Here is a 21,180-nt window from a genome sequence, read left to right as displayed (position 1 = left end):
TGGCCGGCCCGACATAGGTGGTCACGTGAGGTGTGGGATCCTGTGTGTTCAGAGCGACCGTCCCCTTGTCCCGCACGGAGGCTCATAATTATGCGTCCTTCCTGAAGGAAGACGGTGGGATGCTTCCGAGGCCCTTACCACCGGCGGCTGCTTCTCCCTGGTGTCTGAGCTCCGTGGCCCGATTCGGCAGCCCTGCCTTCTCTGCCACGAGGGATGGCATCCCCAGGCTGAGGGCGCCGGGGGCCGGCAGTGTGCGGTGGCCGTGCCCTGCTCTGCAGCGGGCCTGGGTCTGCGCGCTGTGGCCCACGGCGCCCTCACGCGCCAGGACTGGGTCCCCCGCCACTTCTCCCTCCCCTTTGTGCCTCTCCCTCCTTCCTGAGCCCACGGAGGAGGCTTCTGGGAAAGGATGACCTACTCCCAGAATTTCAAGCTAGGGAGACGCTGGGAGAGCCGCTTGCTAGCCTCAGGCCGGACCAGAAATAGCTGTGATAATTCGATCTGATCGCGAAGCCCCGAAGCTGGGGGTTCTGCTTTGGGTACGTGGGTGCAGCCTGTCCCACCGCGTGACACTGTCTCGAGGTACGGAAGTTTGTTTCCCTTTCCCTCGGAATTTTTACTTGTTCACAGACTGCATCCCTGTGATGCAGAACAAAATCGAAAGGTGCCAGGACTATAATGCACTTGTCTTCTTTTCCAGCCCTTTTCTGTACGTATGCCTCACTGTTACATAAGAAGATTGCAATTCACGCCCTACAATATTCGCAGCAGCCAGACCAGAGGACGGCATGCTGGGTTGGGGGGGGGGGGGACGGGGCGCTCAGGAAATATTTTTGACTGCAGACCGTTTTGTTTACTTGGCTGTGAAGGGAACCTCATTCACTCACGTTCTAATTGTTTCCAACTGCATCATCACTGATTACTGTTGCATCACTTTGTGAGAATTTATTTGCCAGTTTCCTGTATTTAGATCCCACCCCACCCCCTCCAATTTATCAGGATTAGAAATACTGTTGTTGCTGGGGCCCCTGGGTGGCTCCGTCAGTAAAGTCTCCAGTTTCGGCTCAGGTCATGATCTCACGGTTCACGGGTTCGAGCCCTGCATCGGGCTCTGTGCGGACAGCTCAGAGCCTAGAACGTGCTTCGGAGTCTCTGCCTCCCCCCCTTTCTCTCCCCCTCCCCTCCTCGAGCTCTGTCTCTCTCTCTCTCTGTCTCTCAACAATCAACATAAAATTAAAAAAGAAATACTGTTATTACAGGGAGCATTTTTCTCCACGTAACTAGCTTTGAGTTGAATTATTTTCTTAGGATACATTCCTAGCATTTGAATTCTTGGATCAGAGGATAGAAGAGTAAGAGCTATAGAAAATACTTTCCAGGCGTACCTGGCTGGCTCAGTCGGAAGAACACAGCACTCTTGATCTTGGGGTCATGAGTTTGAGCCCCACGGTGCGTGCGGAGATTACATAACCCAACCAACTGACAAATAAATAAATACATAAATGAAAATAGTTTCTAGAGCCTTATTTTTCCCTGTTGTCAGGGTTACTTGAGGGTATTAACTTGGCCGTATCCTCATCAGCATCAGCGTTTAGATTGCATTTTAAAGTTTCTGCTAACTTAGTACCTAATGGCACCTAATTGTTTTAATTTGCTTATCTGCCTGTGTGGTTATTAGTGTTGGCTGAAGAATTGCTTAGGCATTTAGCAATAGTATTTCTCCTTCGTGACTTGCCTATTTGAATAGTTTGTGTATCTACTCGAATACAGAGTTTTCGGTCGGGTTGGGGTAGGTGGATTTCCGATACAGATATTACTGACCCAATTCTGTCATACTGACTGCACACATTTTCCCAGTGTGTGATTTTTCCATTTTTAACATCCAGTGTGTTGTTACAGGGGTGATTTTCTGTGCTTTGGAGAATCTGAGAAGGTCGTGGCCAGAAGGATCTTAGAATTCAAGCCTGACTGGGGCACCTGGGGGGCTCCGTTGGTTAAGCATCTTGACTCTTGATCTCAGCTCAGGTCTTGATCTCAGGGTCATGAGTTTGAGCCCCATTTGGGGCTCTATGCCAGACATGAAGCCTACTTAAAAAAAAAAAAGAATTCAGGCTAGACCACAGTGTCTCAGTCGGGGAGACCCCGGCCCAGAGAGCAGAGCCCGTGGGCACAGGTGGTGGGAGGGGAGTCAGGGCCGCCCCCAGCTCCAGACCATCACCCCTCAGTCTCTGCCTCTCTGAGTGGTAGTGCTGTCTCCTGAACCCCTAAAAACCCCACGTTGCTCTCCTGGCCCAGAAAGTTCTTTTAAGTGGAGATGTTCGCTTCTCTTTTTTGGGCCAGCGCAAGCTTCGTAGGACTCTACCGAAGATGTGTCGTTGTTACTCCAAGAGCAAGGAGCCAGCGTTCTGTCTCCCTGACTCAGGGCATTTAAAAATATCCTGGGCTGGGGAATTCGGAGGAGCCCGTGATCGATTTGTGAGCATCAAGCTCTTAACAGGCAGCAAAGGCGGTTCTGATATTGAATTACGCTCAGGAGACGCATTGCGGCCGTGTCGCTGGCCACCTGTCGGCTAGATGCTTGGGGTCTGCCGAGGGTGAGGAGAAGGACGTGTCCAGTCTTGCGGTCGCTCTTGTCTGGGGGAGCTGACGTGGCAGGAGGGCAAGATCTCGCTTCCTGCTGAGCTGTCTGCCGCTCCTCACCCGGGAGGGAGGGTCGCAGAACCGGTGGGTGACTCCCCAGCTGGCAGCCAGGAGACCCCGTTTAGGTGCGAAGGTTCCGGTCCCATCGTGGACCCTCCCGGCCCTTCGAGCACATTCACGGGCAGCTGTGTCCACCCATTCACAGACGTACGGCCAACACTCCCTTAGTCGAGACTGTGCTGGAGGCTGGACCGCTACACAGGTGCTCCAGGGGCTCTTACTCCAGAGGGATAAGCAGAAATGCCAATATCTACCCGTGAAGCTAACGGAATTGCAAATGGGTGCAAATCAAATACGGAGGGGCACAGAGGAATCGCTGAATACTTTTGAACAGGGGTGGTGTGAGCTGCTCGGGAGAGGTGGGGCTGTGTCAGCCCGGGACGATGGACGGCATCCGGGCAGGGGGAGGCAGGAAGAAGGCACGGAGCGGGAAGGGGGAGCGGCAGAAGGAACGGGCGCCACAGATGCACGCCGTCCCCCAGCCCGCTGTGTGCAGGGAGGGGGCAGGAAGGAGAAGGGGGGTCCGGGCAGCACATGATACTCAGAAGTCATCGGAGGGCGTGCGAGTGACGCAAGAAGGGACGTCTGTGTGGCGGCCTGCGGAGGTTCTGGGTCTTGAGTGGAAGACTCCTCGGAAAGGAGCCCGGGAGGGAAGAGACCCCAGGCCGGCAGCTGAGGGGCCCCACGTGCTTAGCAGAAGTGGCTTTTCCCACCGAGCTGGGCGACACCATCTCCCATGGCCGCTGACTCCCAACAGCAGGGAGCGGGCCCGTGTGTCCTTGGTGATGTTCTGATTCTAGCCCGGGGTCAGCCTTTTTTGTTTAGTGGCATCACTCTGGTGGCCCAGGGCAGGGGGAGGGCCAGCAGGCTCGGTGCCTCGGAAGTCTGTTGAGCTTGGAGGAATCCCGATTGTTGGTGTTTATTCGTGCGTTTATTCGACAAAGAGTTACCGAGTGCCTACCACGTGCCAGGCGTGTGACAGCAAAGTAGACGGTGACGAAATGATGTCCATGTAGAGACGTCCCGAATTCTGGACGTCTGGAGCCTGTTCCCTATCCAGGGAATCTTGGGGCCTCGCTGATTCGGCGGAGTCTGGAGTCTCAGAGCTGCGTTCCCCTTACGCGGGGCGTAGCAGTAACGCTGATGTGCCTTCCCTTCTAGATGCCTTAGGGCGCGAGAGCCGCCCCAGAGGACGCCTGGTGGCCAGCAGCGCCCGAGCAGCTCGTGTGCGTGGCCTCCAGCTCCCACTGACGCCCCCGGGAACGCGGTCCGCCTGGAATCCCCCCCAAACCATGGAGGCCCCGGAGGTGCCCGTGGGCGCCCTGCTTGACTTCGGGACTGAGCCAGCTGCGCCCTCTCCCCTGGAGGCGTTGCCTCCGAAGCTGCAGGATGGGGACAGCTCGCAGGGCGACGGGGCTTCGGAGAGCGAGACCACGGAGTCCGCGGACAGCGAGAATGACATGGGCGAGTTGCCCTCACACCCGTCCTGGGACCAGTACCGCCGCTCCTCCTCCAACGAGTCCTTCTCTTCCAACCAGAGCGCCGAGTCGGCCGAGGACGAGGAGACCCAGGAGCTCCGGGAATTCATGCGCGGCTACGTGGACAAGATCTTCTCTGGAGGGTGAGCCCCCGGGACGCGGCTCTCTGTCGGGGTGGGGCTTGTGCGTCCGCACCTGCCGGTGAGGCCGGAAACTTTCCGTTTCCCAGACTCCTCTTCGTGCTCGTGGGCAGCGGGGCCTTCAGCAGCTGCCAGGGTGGGGGCCCTTCCTTGGTCCTCTTTCTTTTTTCTTTTTTAATTTATTTATTTTGAAAGAGGAAGAGAGCCCGCGTGCGGGAGGGGACAGAAAGGGAGAGAGGATCCCAAGCAGGTTCCGTGCTGTCCGCACAGAGCCCGACGCGGGGCTCGAACTCACAAACTGCGAGATGATGAGCCCAGCCGAAGTCGCACGCCCAACCGACCGAGCCCCCCAGGCGCCCCGCTTGCTCCTCTCTCTTGCCTTTCCTTCGCAGTTTTTTGGGGTGTTAATAGGCGCCCTGGCAAGGGAACACACGGAGCGGAGGGGGGTTGGGATCAGGCGGAGGAGGGGGTGTCTGTGGGTGGGTCCCCGCTTGTCCATATCTCCACGTGGGTGTGGGGCGCAAACCCAAAGCCCTGGGCTTCCGACGTCAGCCGTTGCCTTGCGTCCCGGCCGCCCGCTAGTCCCTGGCGGCCTTGCCTCCCGTCTGTGGTCTGTGGACCCGCAGCGTCAGCGTCCCGGGAGCTTGGGGCAAGTGCGGGTCTCGGGCCCCAGCCAGGCCCACTGAGTCTGAATCTGCATTCTAACCGAACCTCTGCACTCTCTGTACACGCCCTTCGGTGAGAGGAGCTGAGGACCCCACAGGACAAGTTTCCAGTTTTATTAACACAGTGGGAAGTTCTGCCTGTTGACACAGTGCAGAGAGGCATTATCTCCTACCGCGCTTTGGGTCCCTTGTTTGTAATCTGGCAAGGTTGACGCCTGCCTTTGCCAGGTGTATCTCTGTTTCCTTTGCAGTTAGAAGAGGGGGGAAGACCAGGGGCCCCCGGTGGCTCAGTGGGTTCAGCGTCCGACTTCGGCCCAGCTCAGGATCTCACAGTTCGTGGGTTCGAGCCCGGCGTCAGGCTCTCCATTGGCAGCTCGGAGCCTGGAGCCCGCTTCGGATTCTGTCTCCGGCTCTCTCTGCCCCTCCCCTGCTCGTGCTCTGTCTCTCTCTCAAAAATAAATAAATCTTTTTAAAATTCTGAAATACATGATAATAAAACATGAAGAAAAGGAAAAAGAAAAAAGGGAAGAGCTCAGTGAAATCCGAGTATCGGACTCTCCCAACATGCATTCGTGTTTGACTTTGAACGCATTCTGGGAGAGCAGATCTGGCTGCCTCCTAATTCTGTTTGACTAACACTGGAATGAGTCAGCTTCCTCTGAGCACACCCAGTTAATGAAAGGGGAGAAAGCCCAGAAGCCTGCTAATCTGTCGGGAAGGCCGATCTATATTTGCCACAGCCCGTCAGCAGTACGGAGCAAGGACAGCTGAGCTGGACGCGTCTTCGAGAGCATTCCAGAAATCGCTGCAAACCGGCTGGCACCTTCTCCTGTTTCATCTGGTGTTGGTATTTTGGGATAAGTGAGACCAAGATGTTTCCCACAAAACCTTAAATAAATGAAAAATCGCACGAGCTGATTGAGCCTCAGCCTTCTGCCGCTCCTTTGTTTTGCCTCTCCATGTGGGGTAGCGTATCGGCTTTCCACGAAGAGTGATCAGAAGTGGTTTGAGGTCGGGGGAGCGTTCGGTTCCCCCACCCCCTCCAGGGTCCCCCAGTCTCCCTCACACACAGAGCCAGGATCGTCAGAGAGGCGAGCAGGCTGGGTCCTCATGGTAACTGACCGTGACCCCTCGCATCAAGGCAGTGTGTCCTGCTGGGGCTGAGCAAGTTAGGTGTTCTGGAATGTTCTGTGGCTGTTCTGACTTCACCAATGAGTGGGAAGGCGGCTGAGCTAGAGAACCGGGCCCTCCGAGGGTCGTGTGACCCCGGCTGGTGCTCCCATGTCACGGGAGGCAGGACCGAGGGGAGGGAACACGGGCTTTGGAGCCGGGACGTCTGGATGGAGCTCCCATTTGCCACTTGCCTGCTGTGTCTGGTCCCCTGAGCCAGTCTCCTGTCTTTGAAATAGAAACGACCCCATTTCCTCATGGGGGTCGCCTGAGGGTGGGGTGAGCCGGGGCCGGGAAAGGGGTGTGTGTGGGGGGGGGCAGGGCAGTACTTACTCGTTCCTCCTCCCCCCCCCCCCCCAGTCCCCTGCTGTGGCCGTGTTTGTTCCAGAGTACTGAAAGTTGCTTTCTTCTCCTCTGTTCCTTTCAGGGAGGACTTGGACCAGGAGGAGAAAGCCAAGTTTGGGGAGTACTGTAGCAGTGAGAACGGAAAAGGCCGGGAGTGGTTTGCTCGATACGTGAGCGCCCAGGTGAGGGGTGGTGACGGCAGGTGCTGGTGATCTGGGACACTCGGGCCACGTCTGCCTCACCCACTTTGGAGGAAAGAGTCCAGGGAAATGACCCAGCAGGAAAACAAGTAAAACTTACTCAAAGATGTTCTGAAAAGGCCTAGTTAGAATGGCGGGAAGTGGGAAAAGTAGCTCGTGTAGATGCCCCCCGCTAGAAAGAAACGTGAGCAAACTGGTCTTTTAAGTGCGTGAAATGACAGACAAGTTAGTTTTGTTGTGTTTTGCTTACAATTTATTTTATTTTAGAGGGAGAGAGAGCAAGTGAGTGGGGGAGATGGGTAGCGGGACAGAGAAAGAATCTCAAGCAGGCACCACAGTCAGTGCGGAGCCTGACGTGGGGCTCGATCTCACGACCGTGAGATCATGACCTGCGCCGAAATCAAGTCGGACGCTCAACCGACTGAGCCACCCAGGTGCCCGGGACAAGTTTTTTAAGGGCAAGCTTGTGGACTGTGTCCATGCATAGTTTTATTCAATAACTCACAATATTCAGTTTTTACAAAGATCATCAAGGCAGTGACAGCCATGTGAATTCAGAAAAGAATTTTTTTTTTTTGTAAATACCTGCTAGGTCCTTTTTTTTCTGTAAACTAGCTTAAACTCTTAGCTTTTAAAGTATTTTTTACTTTAATTTTTTTTTTTAATGTTTATTTTTGAAGGAGAGAGAGACAGAGCGTGAGCAGGGGAGGGGCAGAGAGAGAGGGAGACCCAGAATCCGCAGCAGGCTCCAGGCTCTGAGCCGTCAGCGCAGAGCCCGATGCGGGGCTCGAACCCACAAACCACGAGATCATGACCGGAGCCCAAGTCGGAGGCTTCACCGATGGGGCCGCCCTGGCGCCCCGGCTTTTAAAGTGTCTTTATCACAATTTATTGGCTCCAAGAAAAATTAGAAGATGCAGATCAGCAAAAATAGAGAAGCGACCCATAAATCTACAACCCAGAAATCGGCCGTGTTGCCGTTTGCGGGGTTTAGTCCCTCCAAACTGTTCTGTGTTGTGTGGGCGGGTGTGTCGCATCCCTAGACTTAACAGTTCCGAGGAGACGCGGGAAGACGTCGGCTTGGGCTTTGCCGAGCGACGGTCGTGTGTCTGGGCCAGCGCTCTGCTCGGGGTCCCGGTTTCCGTAGCGCAGGCGGGGCTGCTACCGCCGGGGGCTCGCGGGCCCGGCTGTGTGTAGCGGTGCCCGGCGCGGTAAGCCCCGTGCCACCTGCGCCCCCGTGACGCGTCTGCCCTGTTCCTGGACAGCGCTGCAATTCCAAGTGCGTCTCAGAGGCGACCTTCTACCGCCTGGTGCAGTCTTTCGCCGTCGTCCTGTTCGAGTAAGTCGTGCTGTTGCTCACAGCCTTTGTCCTACGAGCGTGTCTCCCCCCGACCCCCGTCCTGCCCCGTCCTAACCCAGGCCTTACAGCACCTGCTCGGAAATCCCGGCATCCACCGAGAGGCAAGGCCGTGCCGGCCTCTCGCGGGAGGGAGTTTGGGTCCTCCTCCCAGGCCCCCCCGCAGGAGAGGTTAGGGGACGGCACCTGGGCCTGAGCAGATCCCTCCGCCAGGGCCCTCGGGACAGGCTGGGATAACACGCACTTGACCCTGCCCTCCTGCGCAGGGCGGTGGCGTTTTCTTGATTTCCTGCCGTGAAGTGCTTCGAACTAGACAAGCGCCCACCTAATGATCGGATCGGATCCGATGAGTGCAGCCTGCCCTGCGTGCTAATTAGGCCCCGCTGGAGCCTTTTATCACAGACAGCACAGTAGTCCCCGCAGGGGGTGTGCGTGGGGGAGGCAGGCCACGTGAGTGAGTCACGGGCTCTCTCCCCCTCAGGCCGCGGGGCTCTAGGGCTGCCAGACCCACGTCATCCATCCTGGACCTGCGTCAGAGCAGGCGACAGCCCCCCCCTTCCCCCCAGCATGAAATGGAGGGGATGTGGCTCTGCCTTGGAGACGTGGGACAGCAGCTTTACCGATGCGGGGGAGGGGAGGCAAGGCACCGTGGGTGGGAAAGGACAGGGTGGGGGGGAAGCCCCGATCTGACAGTCATTTGTGCCCCCGCTTACCCTCCTTCCGTCATCATGGCCTCAGAGCAGCCCCGTGGCTTGTCCCCATGTCCCCATTGCCCTTCCAGGCTTGAAAACTCCCTCCTCTCCGCAGAAAGGTAGCTGCTCTTGTGACCCTTAGCCCCCCTGTGTCTGGATGTCCCCTCACCTCTCTCTGTTTCCCCACGAACGTGGAGCACGGACTGGAAGGGAAAGACCTTAAAAAGGAGGATCCCCATGTTTCCGGCGCTTGCTCAGAATGTCCCAAGTTGAAGACAGGCTCCTGTGGGGGGCTTCTGGGTCTTGGAGCTGGCGGGGGGGGGGGGGGGGGGTGGCAGTTCCAAGCAGGCCCAGCTGTCTTGTGCACAACAGGCTCACCAGCACTGAGAGCGCTCAGCTTCCAGTCACATCGATAGGAATTCTCACGAATCCGTATTTTACAGAGACTGCACCTGTTCCGCTTGGCGACAGAAGTGTTTCATTCTCCACTTCCTTTGAATTTTCCCTTAAATAAAATTGGGGTGGGGGGGAGGAAATTCCCTTCAAATTCCAACCGGACCGAAACACAGAATCTCCCCCATTGCTTTGTGAGTGTATATATTTTTGTGTGTGGTTGGGAGAAAAGAAACCTTGTAATATGTTTTAAATATTTACTAATTTTTAAAGTTTATGAGTTTTTTAAAAAATTTCTAGCTTATGAGTGTCTTTCGTTTTTACTTTTATTTATAGTCTTTTATGATTTTATTGGCAGTTTAGTGAAGTTTTATATTCTTTTTATATTGAAAGCTAACTGGCCCTGACCCTACTGTCTAGATAAAGTCCATCGACTTTTTTTTTTTTTTTTTAAATAATACTCATCCAAGGTTAGGAACTAAACGGGAAAGAAAAGTGCAGAAGCACAGGATAGGGAGGCACAGCGCCTAAAATGGAGAGGGAATCCCCTTTATACAGCCCTGCCCTGGCTCCTGCGGTCTTCCCCCTGACAATGACTCCTGTGGATGGTGTGCACCCCAGAGAATCTGTGTCTTTCCAGGAAAGGCACTGCACCCACACGCACTTCTGCATTTGTGACGGCTCTGTGATGTTCTGATATCTGAACGTACCAGCGTTTCTCCGACTCATGCCCTCTGGATGGTAGATTGTTCCTCTCCCTCATCTGCCCTGGCTCACGTGCTGCTAGACGTCACCGTCACATCTGCAGCTGTCGCAGTGCACATTCCTAGCGGCAGACGGGGCCCCTGTTTGAAGATTTCCCACCCCCCCCCCCCACCTTTTTGCTTGCTGAGTTGACCGGACCTCTGTGTAGCTCATACATCTTAACATAGTAAGAACAATACAATAATGATAATCCTTTACATCTGGAGAACATTTTTGAGTATAGAAAGGTTCTTGTGTATACTAATTAGATTTTTCAGCAAGTGACGTAGGGCAGGGAGGTATTCATATTCCCAGTGGTTCTCAAAGTGCTGTCCCGGGGCCCAGGAGCATCAGAACATCAGCTTCACAAGGCAGTATGTTAGAAATGCAAATTCTTAGGCCAACTGCCCCAGACCCACACAACCAGACTCTGGGGGTGGGCCCAGTACACATCTTAACTGCCCTCGCGGTGATTCCGACCTAACTTAGGAACTTCAGTGTCTGTAACTTCAGTTCTGATGTAACCGAAAACCACGGACAGCATGGACCCTCTAACTCACTGCTGATTTCTGAGAACTAGGGGCTGGAGGGCCGCATGGCCTGGGGCCAGTGGTTTTGGCCTGAGACCCGAGGCCCGACTTCCAGTCCTGGCGCTGCTCCTGTGTGTAGGATTAAGCGTCCTGAGCCTTTCCTGTTCTGCCCCGAAGGGAGGGAGGCCAGGCTGAGGGAGAGGCCAGGAACGCCTTCCCGCCCAGGATCACAGCCGTCCCCAGCTGTGTGCCCGTGGGTAACTCACCTAATTGAGGATTATCTTTGTTGCCTCTCCATAGCATCTGGGGAGTGAAGTATTAATTTGGACGTGCTTACAAAACGTCGAGGTCTTGTTTCATGAACTTGCAGGGAGAAAACCGGGCACAACAATTTTTTACTCAGTCAGCCTTGTTTCCCGTATCAGGTGCCACCAGATGGACGACTTCGGGCCTGCCAAGAACCTCATGACCATGTGCTTCACCTACTACCACATCGGTAAGGCCCAGGGACGCGGCGGCCGTGGGGACAAACGTGGAGACCCCAGACTTGTCAACCTGTAACGTGACAGCAAGTGAGGGTTTCCTCCCGATTAAAGACAAAGGCGTGAGGCTTCCAGAAAACAATAGCACCTGATGAGTGAGATTCCTAAAACAGGAGAAGACGCGGTCTGTGTCGTGGGTCATGAGGTTGACTATCCGTGGTAGGGAGGAGACCACCCAGCAGCTGGGAGGAGAGAGAATAAGTTCGTTTGGCGGGACGTTGCTATTCGGGAATAGCAGGATGTGAGGACATCAGTTTCGTGTTTTAGCAAGATGTGAGGTGGATGGCTGTTGAAGAGAGATGGGGGGAGCGGGCCAGGGTCTTAGGGAGGCAAGCGTCCCTGGGTGTGGGCTGGAGAGGCCCTCACGAAGAGTGTGGGTTCTTCTTCATCCCGAGATCTGACAGCTCTTCTGGCCCATTGCGCTGGAACTTTCTGGTAATCGGAGCTCGAGGCTCCCTGTGTGAAGTTCCTTGGGCATGACAGAGGGACTCGTTCAGGCCGCCGTAGGCAGAAGGCCACTTGGGGCCTGTGTGTGGACCAGAGCCGGGTCAGGGCAGCGCTAAGCCTGGCCTCCCTTCCCACCCCCCCAGGACACACGGGTCTGCTCTCGTGCTGTAACCCCACGTCCTCTGCAGCGTGGCTTCGCCCTCTCTCCGCCCCCAGCTGCCCATCCTCGCCATGCCTCGCTTCTGCTGGCGATAGCTGGTCAGGCGGCCTCAGCTCGAGGCCAGGCCAGCACTGGGCGGGCCCTCCATCCATGGGATCCCCTGGTCCAAACCGTGGCTCCTCCTTCTCAAAGAACAGCGGACGCGGCTCGTCTGAGTCACATCTGTGCACAGAGCAGCTTACATTAGTAGGGGGCACTCAGCACCTTAGCCTGGGGGGGCACTTTGCCCCAAAGTGGGTATCTTTGACTGAGGTAGGGTCTTGATCTATAGGCGTGCCTTGACCTGAAGGGGGCAGCTTGACTCAGAGGAGACCCTTTGGCCTGTAGGGGGCGCCTTGACCTCGGCTAGACCCTTTGCCTGTAGGGGATGCCTTGACCTGCAGGAGACCTATTGACTTGTAGGGGGTGCCTTGACCTCGGGTAGACCCTCTGCCTGTAGGGGGCGCCGTGTCCTGCAGGAGACCCTTTGCTGCAGGGGGCCTTGGCCTATTTACCGTCGTCTCCCGGGAAGCCACGCTCCTGGTTCAGGCCCGCCAGCTTCTTCGGGGCCAGCTGCTCACCTGTTTCTTTTAGCCCCCGTGCGCCTGGCTGCCCTCTCGTACACAGTAGGCGTCACCCTCCGCCTTCCCGGGCGTCTGGGGGCCTTTGCGTGTCGCGGCCGCCGCCACAGAACGGCTCCTGCCACGCAGTGTGGTTCCATCCCTGCCCCCTCCCGCCTCTCCCCCCTCCAGGCAAGCCGCAGCTGCTGCCCCCCGAGTCCAAGGAGAAACCCGCGGGGAGCATCGACTCCTACCTCAAGTCCGCCAACAGCTGGCTAGCAGAGAAGAAGGACATCGCCGAGCGGCTGCTGAAGAACACGTCGGCCAAGACGGAGAACGTCAAGGGCTTCTTCGGGGGGCTGGAGACCAAGCTGAAGGGACCCCTGGTCAGGAAACCAGAGTAGGTGTCGCCGGGTGTGCGTCCCTCTGGGACCCACGGCAGAGGCCGCGTTCGGCCCGCCAGTGGCGGTGGCGGGGAGGCCCTGGCCTGGCAGCGGGGGAGTCTGGTGACCTTGGGGGCCTGCCAGCTGCTCCCAGGAAGCGTGGCGGCCGGCCCCGTTTGAGTCCTCACCCCGAGTTTCCTGTGCTTTGCAAATGCCATTGGGTTGGCTGCTGGGCAGGGGTGTCCCCTGGGGGTCGTGTTTTCTAGGACTGATGGGGAGCGTGGGGAAACTGCCCGCGCGCGGGCAGGAGCGGGATCACAACCCCTCTGGTGAGGGTCAGTGGGCGGTGGAGAGACCACTGTCCCCCGGGACAGCTGTTCTCCCACAGGAGCTTGGGAGCCTTCTGGGTCGGGGCACTTGAGAACGGGGTGTCGAAGTGAAGACCTCCCAGGAGAGGGGGCACGTCAGCAAGAGAGTGCCCGGGTTCCCGGTGCCCGTCCACCCCCTGCAGCCCCCACTGTCACCTCCGATGGCGGGTTTCCACCATGGCTTGGCTCCGTTCCTCGTCTGGTGCAGGCAGCTTTGGATTCAGAGAAAATGGGGCAAGGTAGCCTAAATGCCACATCTTAATTCTGGAAGATTGGCAATTGGTAAACGTAGCGTTGCTTTAATGACACTTTTTCAGAGACAGTCGCAGTAAATGTACCCATCGCTTACAAGACATAATCCGGGCTCAGCAGTGTAGAGCTGAGAAAATGTGCAGGGGGTCACTTTGTCACCGCTGTGGTGTCTCTCCCCCAGGGAGGAGGAGAGCAAGCCCAAGGAGAAGCCGCAGAAGACCGGTGAGTGCTCCCGGCGGGGGCCCGGGTGTGGCCACCACAGCGCCCCTGGTCCTGTGACCCGGCCACTGGGCATTAGCAGCCCCACCGAGTGGCCCGTGAATATCTGGGCCCCTTCCCCCCCCCCCCCCGGCAGCATATGATGCCGTGCGTGACCCCTGACTTCTCTCCACCCGGTCGGTCATTTCGTGTTGGACTTCTGGGGAAAACCTCTCTGGGGAGAGGACTCAGGAACCAAACTCCCTGTCCGGGAGGGTCCCCGAGGGGCTCGCCAACGCGTGGCTGCAGCCAGAGCCATGGTCGGCCTTTCTCACCCCGGCCTCCTGCCCCGCAGTGACCGTGTGCAGCCCGGAGGAAGAGAGGAAGGGGGAAAAGATCTACCTGTACACGCACCTGAAGCAGCAGCCCATCTGGTAAGGCCGCAGCCCCGGCACCGTTGTCTCCCCCAGAAACCGCGGTCACTGCCCGCCGGGGGGGGCCACAATCAAAAAGGCGAACGGCGGCAGGTGTCCGTGAGGCCATGGGGAGATCAGAACCCTCCTCCGGCGCCGGTGGGAATGTAAACCGGGCCGCCCGCCGTGTAGAACGGCCTGGCAGTTCCCCAAAGTGTTACGCGTCGAGTCACCCAGTGAGCGACGGTGTGCTCAGAACAAGCCAAGACGGGTCCTCAAGGCAAACCTTACGCACATGGGTGTGTGATAGCCGAAGGGTGGAGCGGGCCCAAATGTCCACACGTGGACACGCGAAATGCGACACGCGGTATTCAGCCACGTAAAGAGTCACTGGCAGGTGACAGCGTGGGGGAACCTGGAAAATAGTTAGCCCGGTGAAAAAGCCAGATGGAAGAGACCAGCTGGTGTTTGATGCTGTTCATAGGAGACGGTTCAGGTTAGGCACGTCCCCGGAGGCAGTGTAGGTGAGTAGGGGGAGGGGAGAGACTGCTAATGGGGACGGGGGTGCCGGATGGGGGGTGAGGAGTGTTCTGGAAGTAGATAGTGGTCATGGTGGCACAACTCCAAATACACTAGAAACTGTGAAACTGTCTGCTTTAAAAGACTGAGTTCACGGTATGTGAATTCTACCCCAGTAAAGCTATTTCCTCCGTACGTATAGAGACGAAAGTCGTCATTACAACGAGAGACCGGTGGTCAGGCGAAACCTTGCCCTCTGTCTTGCTCTGTTTGACCTCTCGTGCTGCTGTAGTCCCTCTGGAGCCTCCCCGTCCCTGGGTTGTGTTCACTCACAAGCAGGCAGAGAGGCAGCACCTAGAGCCCTTGGGGTGTCCCACGCGCCCCTCCCTCGAAGACCGCCGTGTGGCCCCGGGAGAACTTGGCGCAGGAACGTGGCCAGGTTCTGCGGAAGCAGGGAGAAGCTACCGGCCACGTCACACCTGTCCGGGGCTCTGTCGCGGGCCTTCTGGGCTGCGACTCGGCTGCTGCCTTATCACCTGCAGCGGGCTTGGCACCCCGTTCTAGAAGGGGCCAAGCGACAAAAATTTCAGGCTTTGCGGGCAAGTACTCAACTCCGCTGTTGCCGTGCAAAAGCCTCCACGGACAATGTGCCCGGGCACGGCTGTGTTCCAGTAGAACCTGACTGACACCAACAGGGGCAGTGGCCGGATTTGGCCCACACGCCCTATGCGTAGTTCTTTAAGGAGAACGTTTCTGACTCGTGTGTCCCTGGGAACGTGTCTGTTCTCTGCACGTGGCCTGTCGGTGCCGGGTTCCCATTTATGTTACTAGACCCTGGCCTAAGGCAGCAGGTGCCCCCAAATGCCCCGCTTCCTCTGGGAGGCCCAGCGCGGGTGGAGAAGCGGAAGACGGCCTTCGTCCGTGCCCCGCGGGTGGTAACTTCAGCTCTGACCCAATGGATGCAGGATTCACCCGCCCGGCCGCCACCCTGCCCACACACCGCCCGCGTTACGCCTTTGTCCTGGGAGAGGGGTGCAGGTGCTGTCGTGACCCTTGGCCGGAAGCCAGGAGCGCCACCTCGGTTTGGGACAAAGGCGGATGCTCGTTTGTTTTCTTCTCTGCTCCGCGTCTGAGGCTCATCAGAAACTCCTACAGATGTGGGACGCTGCGTCCTTACCCCTCCCGTGTGCTGAGACCCGCCTCCCAGCCCTCCCCGGAGAGGACTTACGCACACCTCTGTCTCGCAGGCACACGCTGAGGTTCTGGAACGCGGCTTTCTTTGATGCTGTGCACTGTGAGAGGAGAAAACGGTCTCCCACCACCAGGTAGGGCAACGCCTGGGCTCGCTTCGCCTTGGGGGAGAAGACCAGGGAGTGGCTTTATTTTCCGGTTTCTGAAGAGGAAAGCAGGATGGCTGAGTCCATGGCGTCTGTGTCTCATTCGGCTCCTTCTGACCCCGGTGCCCTGCAAGCTGCCTGGAGGGTCCTGGGCACGCACAGCTTCGTGGGTGGGTTGCATGAGCGCTTTCTGCCCTGGGCTCTGGCATGACTTGCCCTGACCCTCCTAAAAACCGCCTACTCCCCCAGAATGAAACCATCGGGACCCCCCAGGCTCCGCTCTGCCTGTCGCTGTAAGAAATCAGAATCTGAGCACGAACCGCGGCCACAGGACTGTGGGGCGCAGGGCTGGCCGCCCCCGCCACGGACTCTGCTCAGAGAGCTGATGTCTGCACCTCTGGTCTGCAGCCTGAACAGACCTCCCCAGCGTCCCCGAGGGTGGTCTTGCCACGTCAGGAGACCCCTTTTGTAAACCATTCCACGGAGGCACCGAGGCCGGAGGTCACTGCCTCTCTGGCCACAGCGAGCCAACATTGCCCACTGTGTGTGGCGGCTGGGCAGGAAAGTGCGGCGGAGCCCTCCCCGTCCCGCGTCCCCTTATTGGCCCCCTCCCCGGTCATGGGACCCTGAAGCCCCTGAACCTCTCTAACCGGGGGAGACCCCACCCCCACCCCCAGTCACTCTCCCTGGCAGGAGGGAGCACGTGCGTGCCGTTTAAGACCGGTCCGCTAGCACCGGGGGGATCCCAAGTGCAGCCTTTCTTTTTGGGGGGCAGCTCACCTTGACGGGGCGGGGTGGCCTGCGGCGTGCTGCGGCTGCCTTTCCCGCGGGAGGCGGAGGGAGCACGCCGAGCGGGGAGATGCTGGAACCATCCGGGAGATTCTAGAGAGAGAATTCCACGCTCTGCCAGGAAGCCAGGCTGCAGGAAATGCTTAGATGCTTGTAGGCGGACGGGGTCTCCTCTTGCCGCTTGTGTAGCTGTCGGGCCCCCAGCGGACGAACGGTCTCGAGTACCCCGTCTCTCTGCGTCTCTCTGTTTCTGCCTGTAATAACGCTCCCCTTTCGCTGTTCTCTTTTTTCCATCCACATATCTTGCATGACTTTGACATGTTCCTCTGTTTACCTGTTTCTGCTGCCGCTCCAGAGGGGATGCTGGAGAGGAGGAGAAGAAGAGGTGTGTGTCCACGTGACTTTGTTCATGTTAACAGGGCCGGGGTCCCCGCCAGGGCCGCCTCAGGGCGGGAGTGCCCGCTAGCTGCCGCGGGGGGCGGAGCCCAGACTCGGGGGCACGCCCGGCCCTGGGACAGGCCGGCGACGGGTGGGAGGTCGCAGAGGACAGAGCACCAGGAAGAGGAAGCAGATAGGGCACTCGAGACCCCAGAAGGCCCGGGGTCGGTTCAGAGAGTGAGCCGCGAGGTCCGATTCTGTGCGACTCCAGCCTTGCCCTGGCCACTCCGGCCCTTCCTAAGCCGCCCTCGAGCCCCCCGCCTTGACTTCACGCCGGGGAACCCGGTCCCGGCTCGAAGCCATGGATGGGTGCGGAGCGCCTGCCTCTCCGCGGCCAGGCGCCCAGGTGTGCAGGGGCCACAGGGAGGGAGGACAGCCGCCCCCTCCTTCCCGGCCACCGTGTGACATGGAGTCTGTGTGTGCGTGTGTGTGTGTGTTGGGGGGGGGGGGTCCCTGAAGAGAAAGGCCTAGAACAGGGCTGCTTCCTTCGAGCCACAGTGGGGTCTGACTTTAATCGTTTGACCTTCCTATTTGTCAGAGATGTTTTGTAATATATTTTCAGAGTGAAAGGCCTGCCTCTTCAAACGACGGTTTCTGATACAATGATTGTTTCTCTGCTGGCAACTTCCCAAAGTGTGCTTCCTTTAATCAGTGATGTATTTTTAGTGCCCCGTGAGGACAAAGCCCCCCGCACTCCCACAGTCTCTGTGGGTGGGGGCGCGACTAGCCACGGCCTCCCGAGGGCAAGGCTTCTTAGCACCGCGCCTGAGGCCCAGCAGGGCTAGAACATCCCGGCCACCTCCAGACTGGTCGGCACGGAGCCCACCAGGGGATGCCGGCCTCCGGGCCCCCTGGGGCCTCTCACCCAGAGCAGACGTGGTCGGACCCCACGCATCTAGGACCTGTCCCCCGCCCCCACCACACGCACACACACACACACACACACACACGCACACGCCCCGGGCCTCGCCCGGACGAAGGGCGAGTGTTCCTTCGAGATCGGGGTGGGAGGGTGGGCTCTGGGTCCCTGGGCAACCTGCCACCTCCAGCATCCCATCTGCTTTCTGGTAAACTCGGCTGATGATACTCTGAGGCGGAAAAGCCTCCCTTTCCAAAGGTGTCTGTTGCTCACCTCCAAATTCCCACTGTGGCAGTTTAGACACACGCTCTGCCCTCCGTGTGCTGCGAGACCTCGACCAGCACTGGGTGTTGAACTCCGTTGTAAGGAATTGGTTTGATTGCGGGCGTCACCTGATGAGTGGATTGCTAATGACCTCCCACCTCGTTCTTCAGAGGTCCGATTAAATGTCCCACTTCTAGCCCTAGCCATGGCAAAAAGAATCACCTTTGCATCCAGGTCAGGAGGGTCAGAGCCCCTGAGTCATTCCTACATGGTGTGGGGTTGTGCACTGCACAGCCTGTGCAACTGTACACGGCAGGCCCGATGGTGGAACGGGGATTTGTGGGCCTGGACAATCCTGAGGGTAACCACTGGAGGGAAAGGGTGGGAAGGAGAACGGGACGGGATGAGCATCAGGCCTGGAAGCATATTCTGGGTTCCTTCATGGGCGTCCTGTCACCGGCACGAGGAGACGGGGAGTGACCCCGCCCCTCCCGGCTCTCGTGCCCCCGATGTCCTGTGGCCTCCCACTAAGCCGCAGCGGCAGGAGTGGCCCTGGGCCCGGCGGGTGGGGGGCAGCGAAGATTCGATGTTCTTGGTTCTTTTGCTCTTCCTCTGGCTTCTCCGGTGCCCCCGCCCCTCACTCCCTCCCTCCGCCTCTTCTCTCCCTCGGCTTCTCTCTCTCTCCTAACCTTGGTCGAGTCAGACTCATCACCCAGAGCTTAAGTTTTAAGGGGAAAGGGGCTTAGACGCGCGTCTCCTCCACAGACGCATCTGCCCCTGCCGGCAGCCCGAGGGGCCGGGCACGGAGCGGTGCGTGCCGGGGCCGGACGGACCCCGGTCCCCTGGAGACAGGGGTGCCCCGCCAGGGGAGGGGGAGACGGCACACTGCAGAGAGCTGCTGGAGACGGCTCTCAGTCGCGACACAGGATTAATGCCGCCCAGAGAACCCCCTCCCCACCCCAGACGCGGCGCGGGCTGGTGTCTGTGCCCCCACGCGGGACGGGCGGTTCCGTCCTCAGGCCTCCACGTGCGCAGCCACACGCACACCGCGTTACTCTCTCACTTGGTGCCGGAGGCCTAGCGCCTCTTCACGGTGGTCGTGGGGGGCGGTGTGCGGGGGCCCCCGACAGACCGGGCTCTTATCTGTGTGCTCTGCGGAGGGGCATGGAGCCTAAACCTTGGCCACGCGGAAGCCAGGGCGGGGAAAGGCAGCAGCGCCAAGACCCCGCCTAACAGGGCAGCGTGGCCTTCGGCGCGTCCAGCCTCCCCTGCTCCCCGGGCCTCCTGGCCACGGGAGGCTGTGCGGACCCCACCAAAGAGCCAGGGAGGCCTGGAGACGTGGCGCCAGCCTGCGAGCCTCCCCGATGGGTTCTGTACGCCCGCTCCCCCGGGGCGCCGGTAGGGCCCTGTCCCCTCTGCCCGTCTCTCTGCCTGTCGGATGGGCCCGGGACCTCCCATCCTTGAACCACGGACAAGGGTACAGAGGGTGGCGTTCTCGTCTCCTAGAGAACGTTCTGGGCGAGCACGAAGCACACGTCACCTCTGGGTCAGTAGAAAGCGTGTGAGCTTTGGGGTCTCCTCGTCCCGGGAAGGACGAGGCGATTAAGTGTGTGTTTGGGCTCCCCAGGCAGCGTGTCAGAACCCGGGCAGGCGTTGCACGAACGCAGAGCGAGCGGCTCTTTGGGGGACGGGGCTCCCTGTCCGCGTCAGGGAGGCCGCGCTCGGGCACCGGCAGCACCTGTAGACCAGGGCAGGGGGCGAGCGGCTGGGGATGCGACGGGGTCCTGAGACCCTCTCCTGTCACCTGTGCTTTCAGGGAGAAGTGGTGCCACATGACCCAGGAGGAGAGAAACGACAGCCTGCGCTTCAACGAGAACATCACCTTCGGGCAGCTGGGGTGAGGGCCCGGGACGGCCACCCCACCCGGGACCCCGGGGGGACCCTGACTTGAGTGGGGGCGGGCGGGGCCGAGCTGGGCTTCTCTCCTGCGGGAAGACCCGTCCTCGTGGTGCCCAGCTGCGGTGACAAGGGGCCCCCAGAGGAGACGCTTGGCAGAGGGGGTGCCGTCCCCGACGGCGTCACGCCTCCGTGACACCACGTCGTCGTAGCTGCGTGTCCTCAAATGGCTCGAAAGCACACGACGAGTGACATCGAGGCTGGATTCCGGTTCCTAGTGAACGCACCTCCTAACCCCAGTCTCGCGGTGAGGGTGTCGGCTGGCCGGGGACGCCACCGCTGAGTCTCGCTTCTAGCACCTTCAGGGGGGCTGCGTGTCGGGCCCCGGCTCCCCCTCCTCCCCGGGGAACAGGAAGGGTGCTAGCTCACGGGTGTTTCCCCCCAGCACGTTCACTCACAACATGCTGGCGTTCGGACTGAACCAAAAGCTGTGCAGCGACTTCCTGAAGAAGCAGGCGGTGATCGGCAATCTGGACGAGGGTGAGCGGGGGCCGGAGGCGGGCGGGGGAGTCAGGTTTTAGGAACAAACGCTCTGCCTGCTGGGAGTTTCCCACCCCGCTCAAAGCATTGCCGCTGTTTCCATTCGAAACGTGCTAAACTGTCTGGCAGGTTCAGCGGTCCTGTTCTCCTGTCCATGCAGAGGCGTGGGACACTTGTCATTGCATAAGCAGGACTGGCCAGGGTGGGGTGTGGTGGGCTGGGGTCGGGGGGGGGGGGCTTACCAGCTCAGTGTTTACGAACAGCGCCAAAGACCAAGATGTAACCTGGCGCTCGGACTCTGAACTTGACCGTGGCCAAGCTCCGACCCTGAGTTGCCTCCCCTAAGCGGCCACCGTATGCCCGGTTTTGTTTCTTGAGCCACACTGCCATGAGAGGTATGGGGACAGGCGGAGAAGGCGGGGGCGGGCTTAGGGGGTCTCGAGGTTTCTCTAGAAGCTCTGACCTCTGTAACGAAAGAGGCTGCGTTACATGTCCGCTCCCCTAACCCACTAGTGCAGACAGCCTCTGTGGGTCCTCCCACCTGCTACCAAAACTTTCCCTCGTGGCCTTAAGTACTTACACGAATTTGGATTCACACGGTATTCTTCAAAACAAAAACAAAAACGAAAGCCCTCCATCCTGCACCAAATTAAAGGGGCCACAGAGGAGTGGCCTGAGGAGGCAGGAGAATGCCCAGTGCTTCTCTGGAACGTCCCGGAATGTTGTCATCAGCCCCACGGTGCTGGGCAAGCACACTGGCCCCTG

At 58.8% G+C, this 21,180-nt stretch overlaps 1 protein-coding gene across 6 annotated transcripts in view; it reads left to right on the top strand.

Annotated features, from left to right (window-relative positions):
* The window catches only part of KIAA0513 (KIAA0513 ortholog), a 57,671-nt gene that overhangs the window by 34,545 nt on the left and 1,946 nt on the right, over nt 1-21,180 (top strand). For 3 of the 6 annotated variants that reach the window (XM_030298791.1, XM_030298790.1, XM_030298789.1), the window contains exons 2-12: nt 3,859-4,318; nt 6,578-6,677; nt 7,961-8,034; nt 10,837-10,907; nt 12,352-12,559; nt 13,344-13,384; nt 13,716-13,794; nt 15,540-15,617; nt 16,774-16,803; nt 19,796-19,876; nt 20,321-20,415. In XM_030298791.1, coding sequence (XP_030154651.1) covers nt 3,990-4,318; nt 6,578-6,677; nt 7,961-8,034; nt 10,837-10,907; nt 12,352-12,559; nt 13,344-13,384; nt 13,716-13,794; nt 15,540-15,617; nt 16,774-16,803; nt 19,796-19,876; nt 20,321-20,415 — 1,186 coding nt within the window. In that variant the 5' untranslated portion in view covers nt 3,859-3,989. Of the gene's footprint in view, nt 1-3,858; nt 4,319-6,577; nt 6,678-7,960; nt 8,035-10,836; nt 10,908-12,351; nt 12,560-13,343; nt 13,385-13,715; nt 13,795-15,539; nt 15,618-15,878; nt 16,373-16,773; nt 16,804-19,795; nt 19,877-20,320; nt 20,416-20,678; nt 20,811-21,180 lie in introns of those variants that run through there. The other 3 variants (XR_003965248.1, XM_030298792.1, XM_030298793.1) reach the window with 3 other exon arrangements.

This window comes from Lynx canadensis, chromosome E2, assembly GCF_007474595.2.
Source record: "Lynx canadensis isolate LIC74 chromosome E2, mLynCan4.pri.v2, whole genome shotgun sequence".
Lineage (NCBI taxonomy): Eukaryota > Metazoa > Chordata > Mammalia > Carnivora > Felidae > Lynx > Lynx canadensis.
The sequence above is the reverse complement of the archived record's forward strand: the minus strand, read 5'-3'. Positions and strand labels throughout refer to the sequence as shown.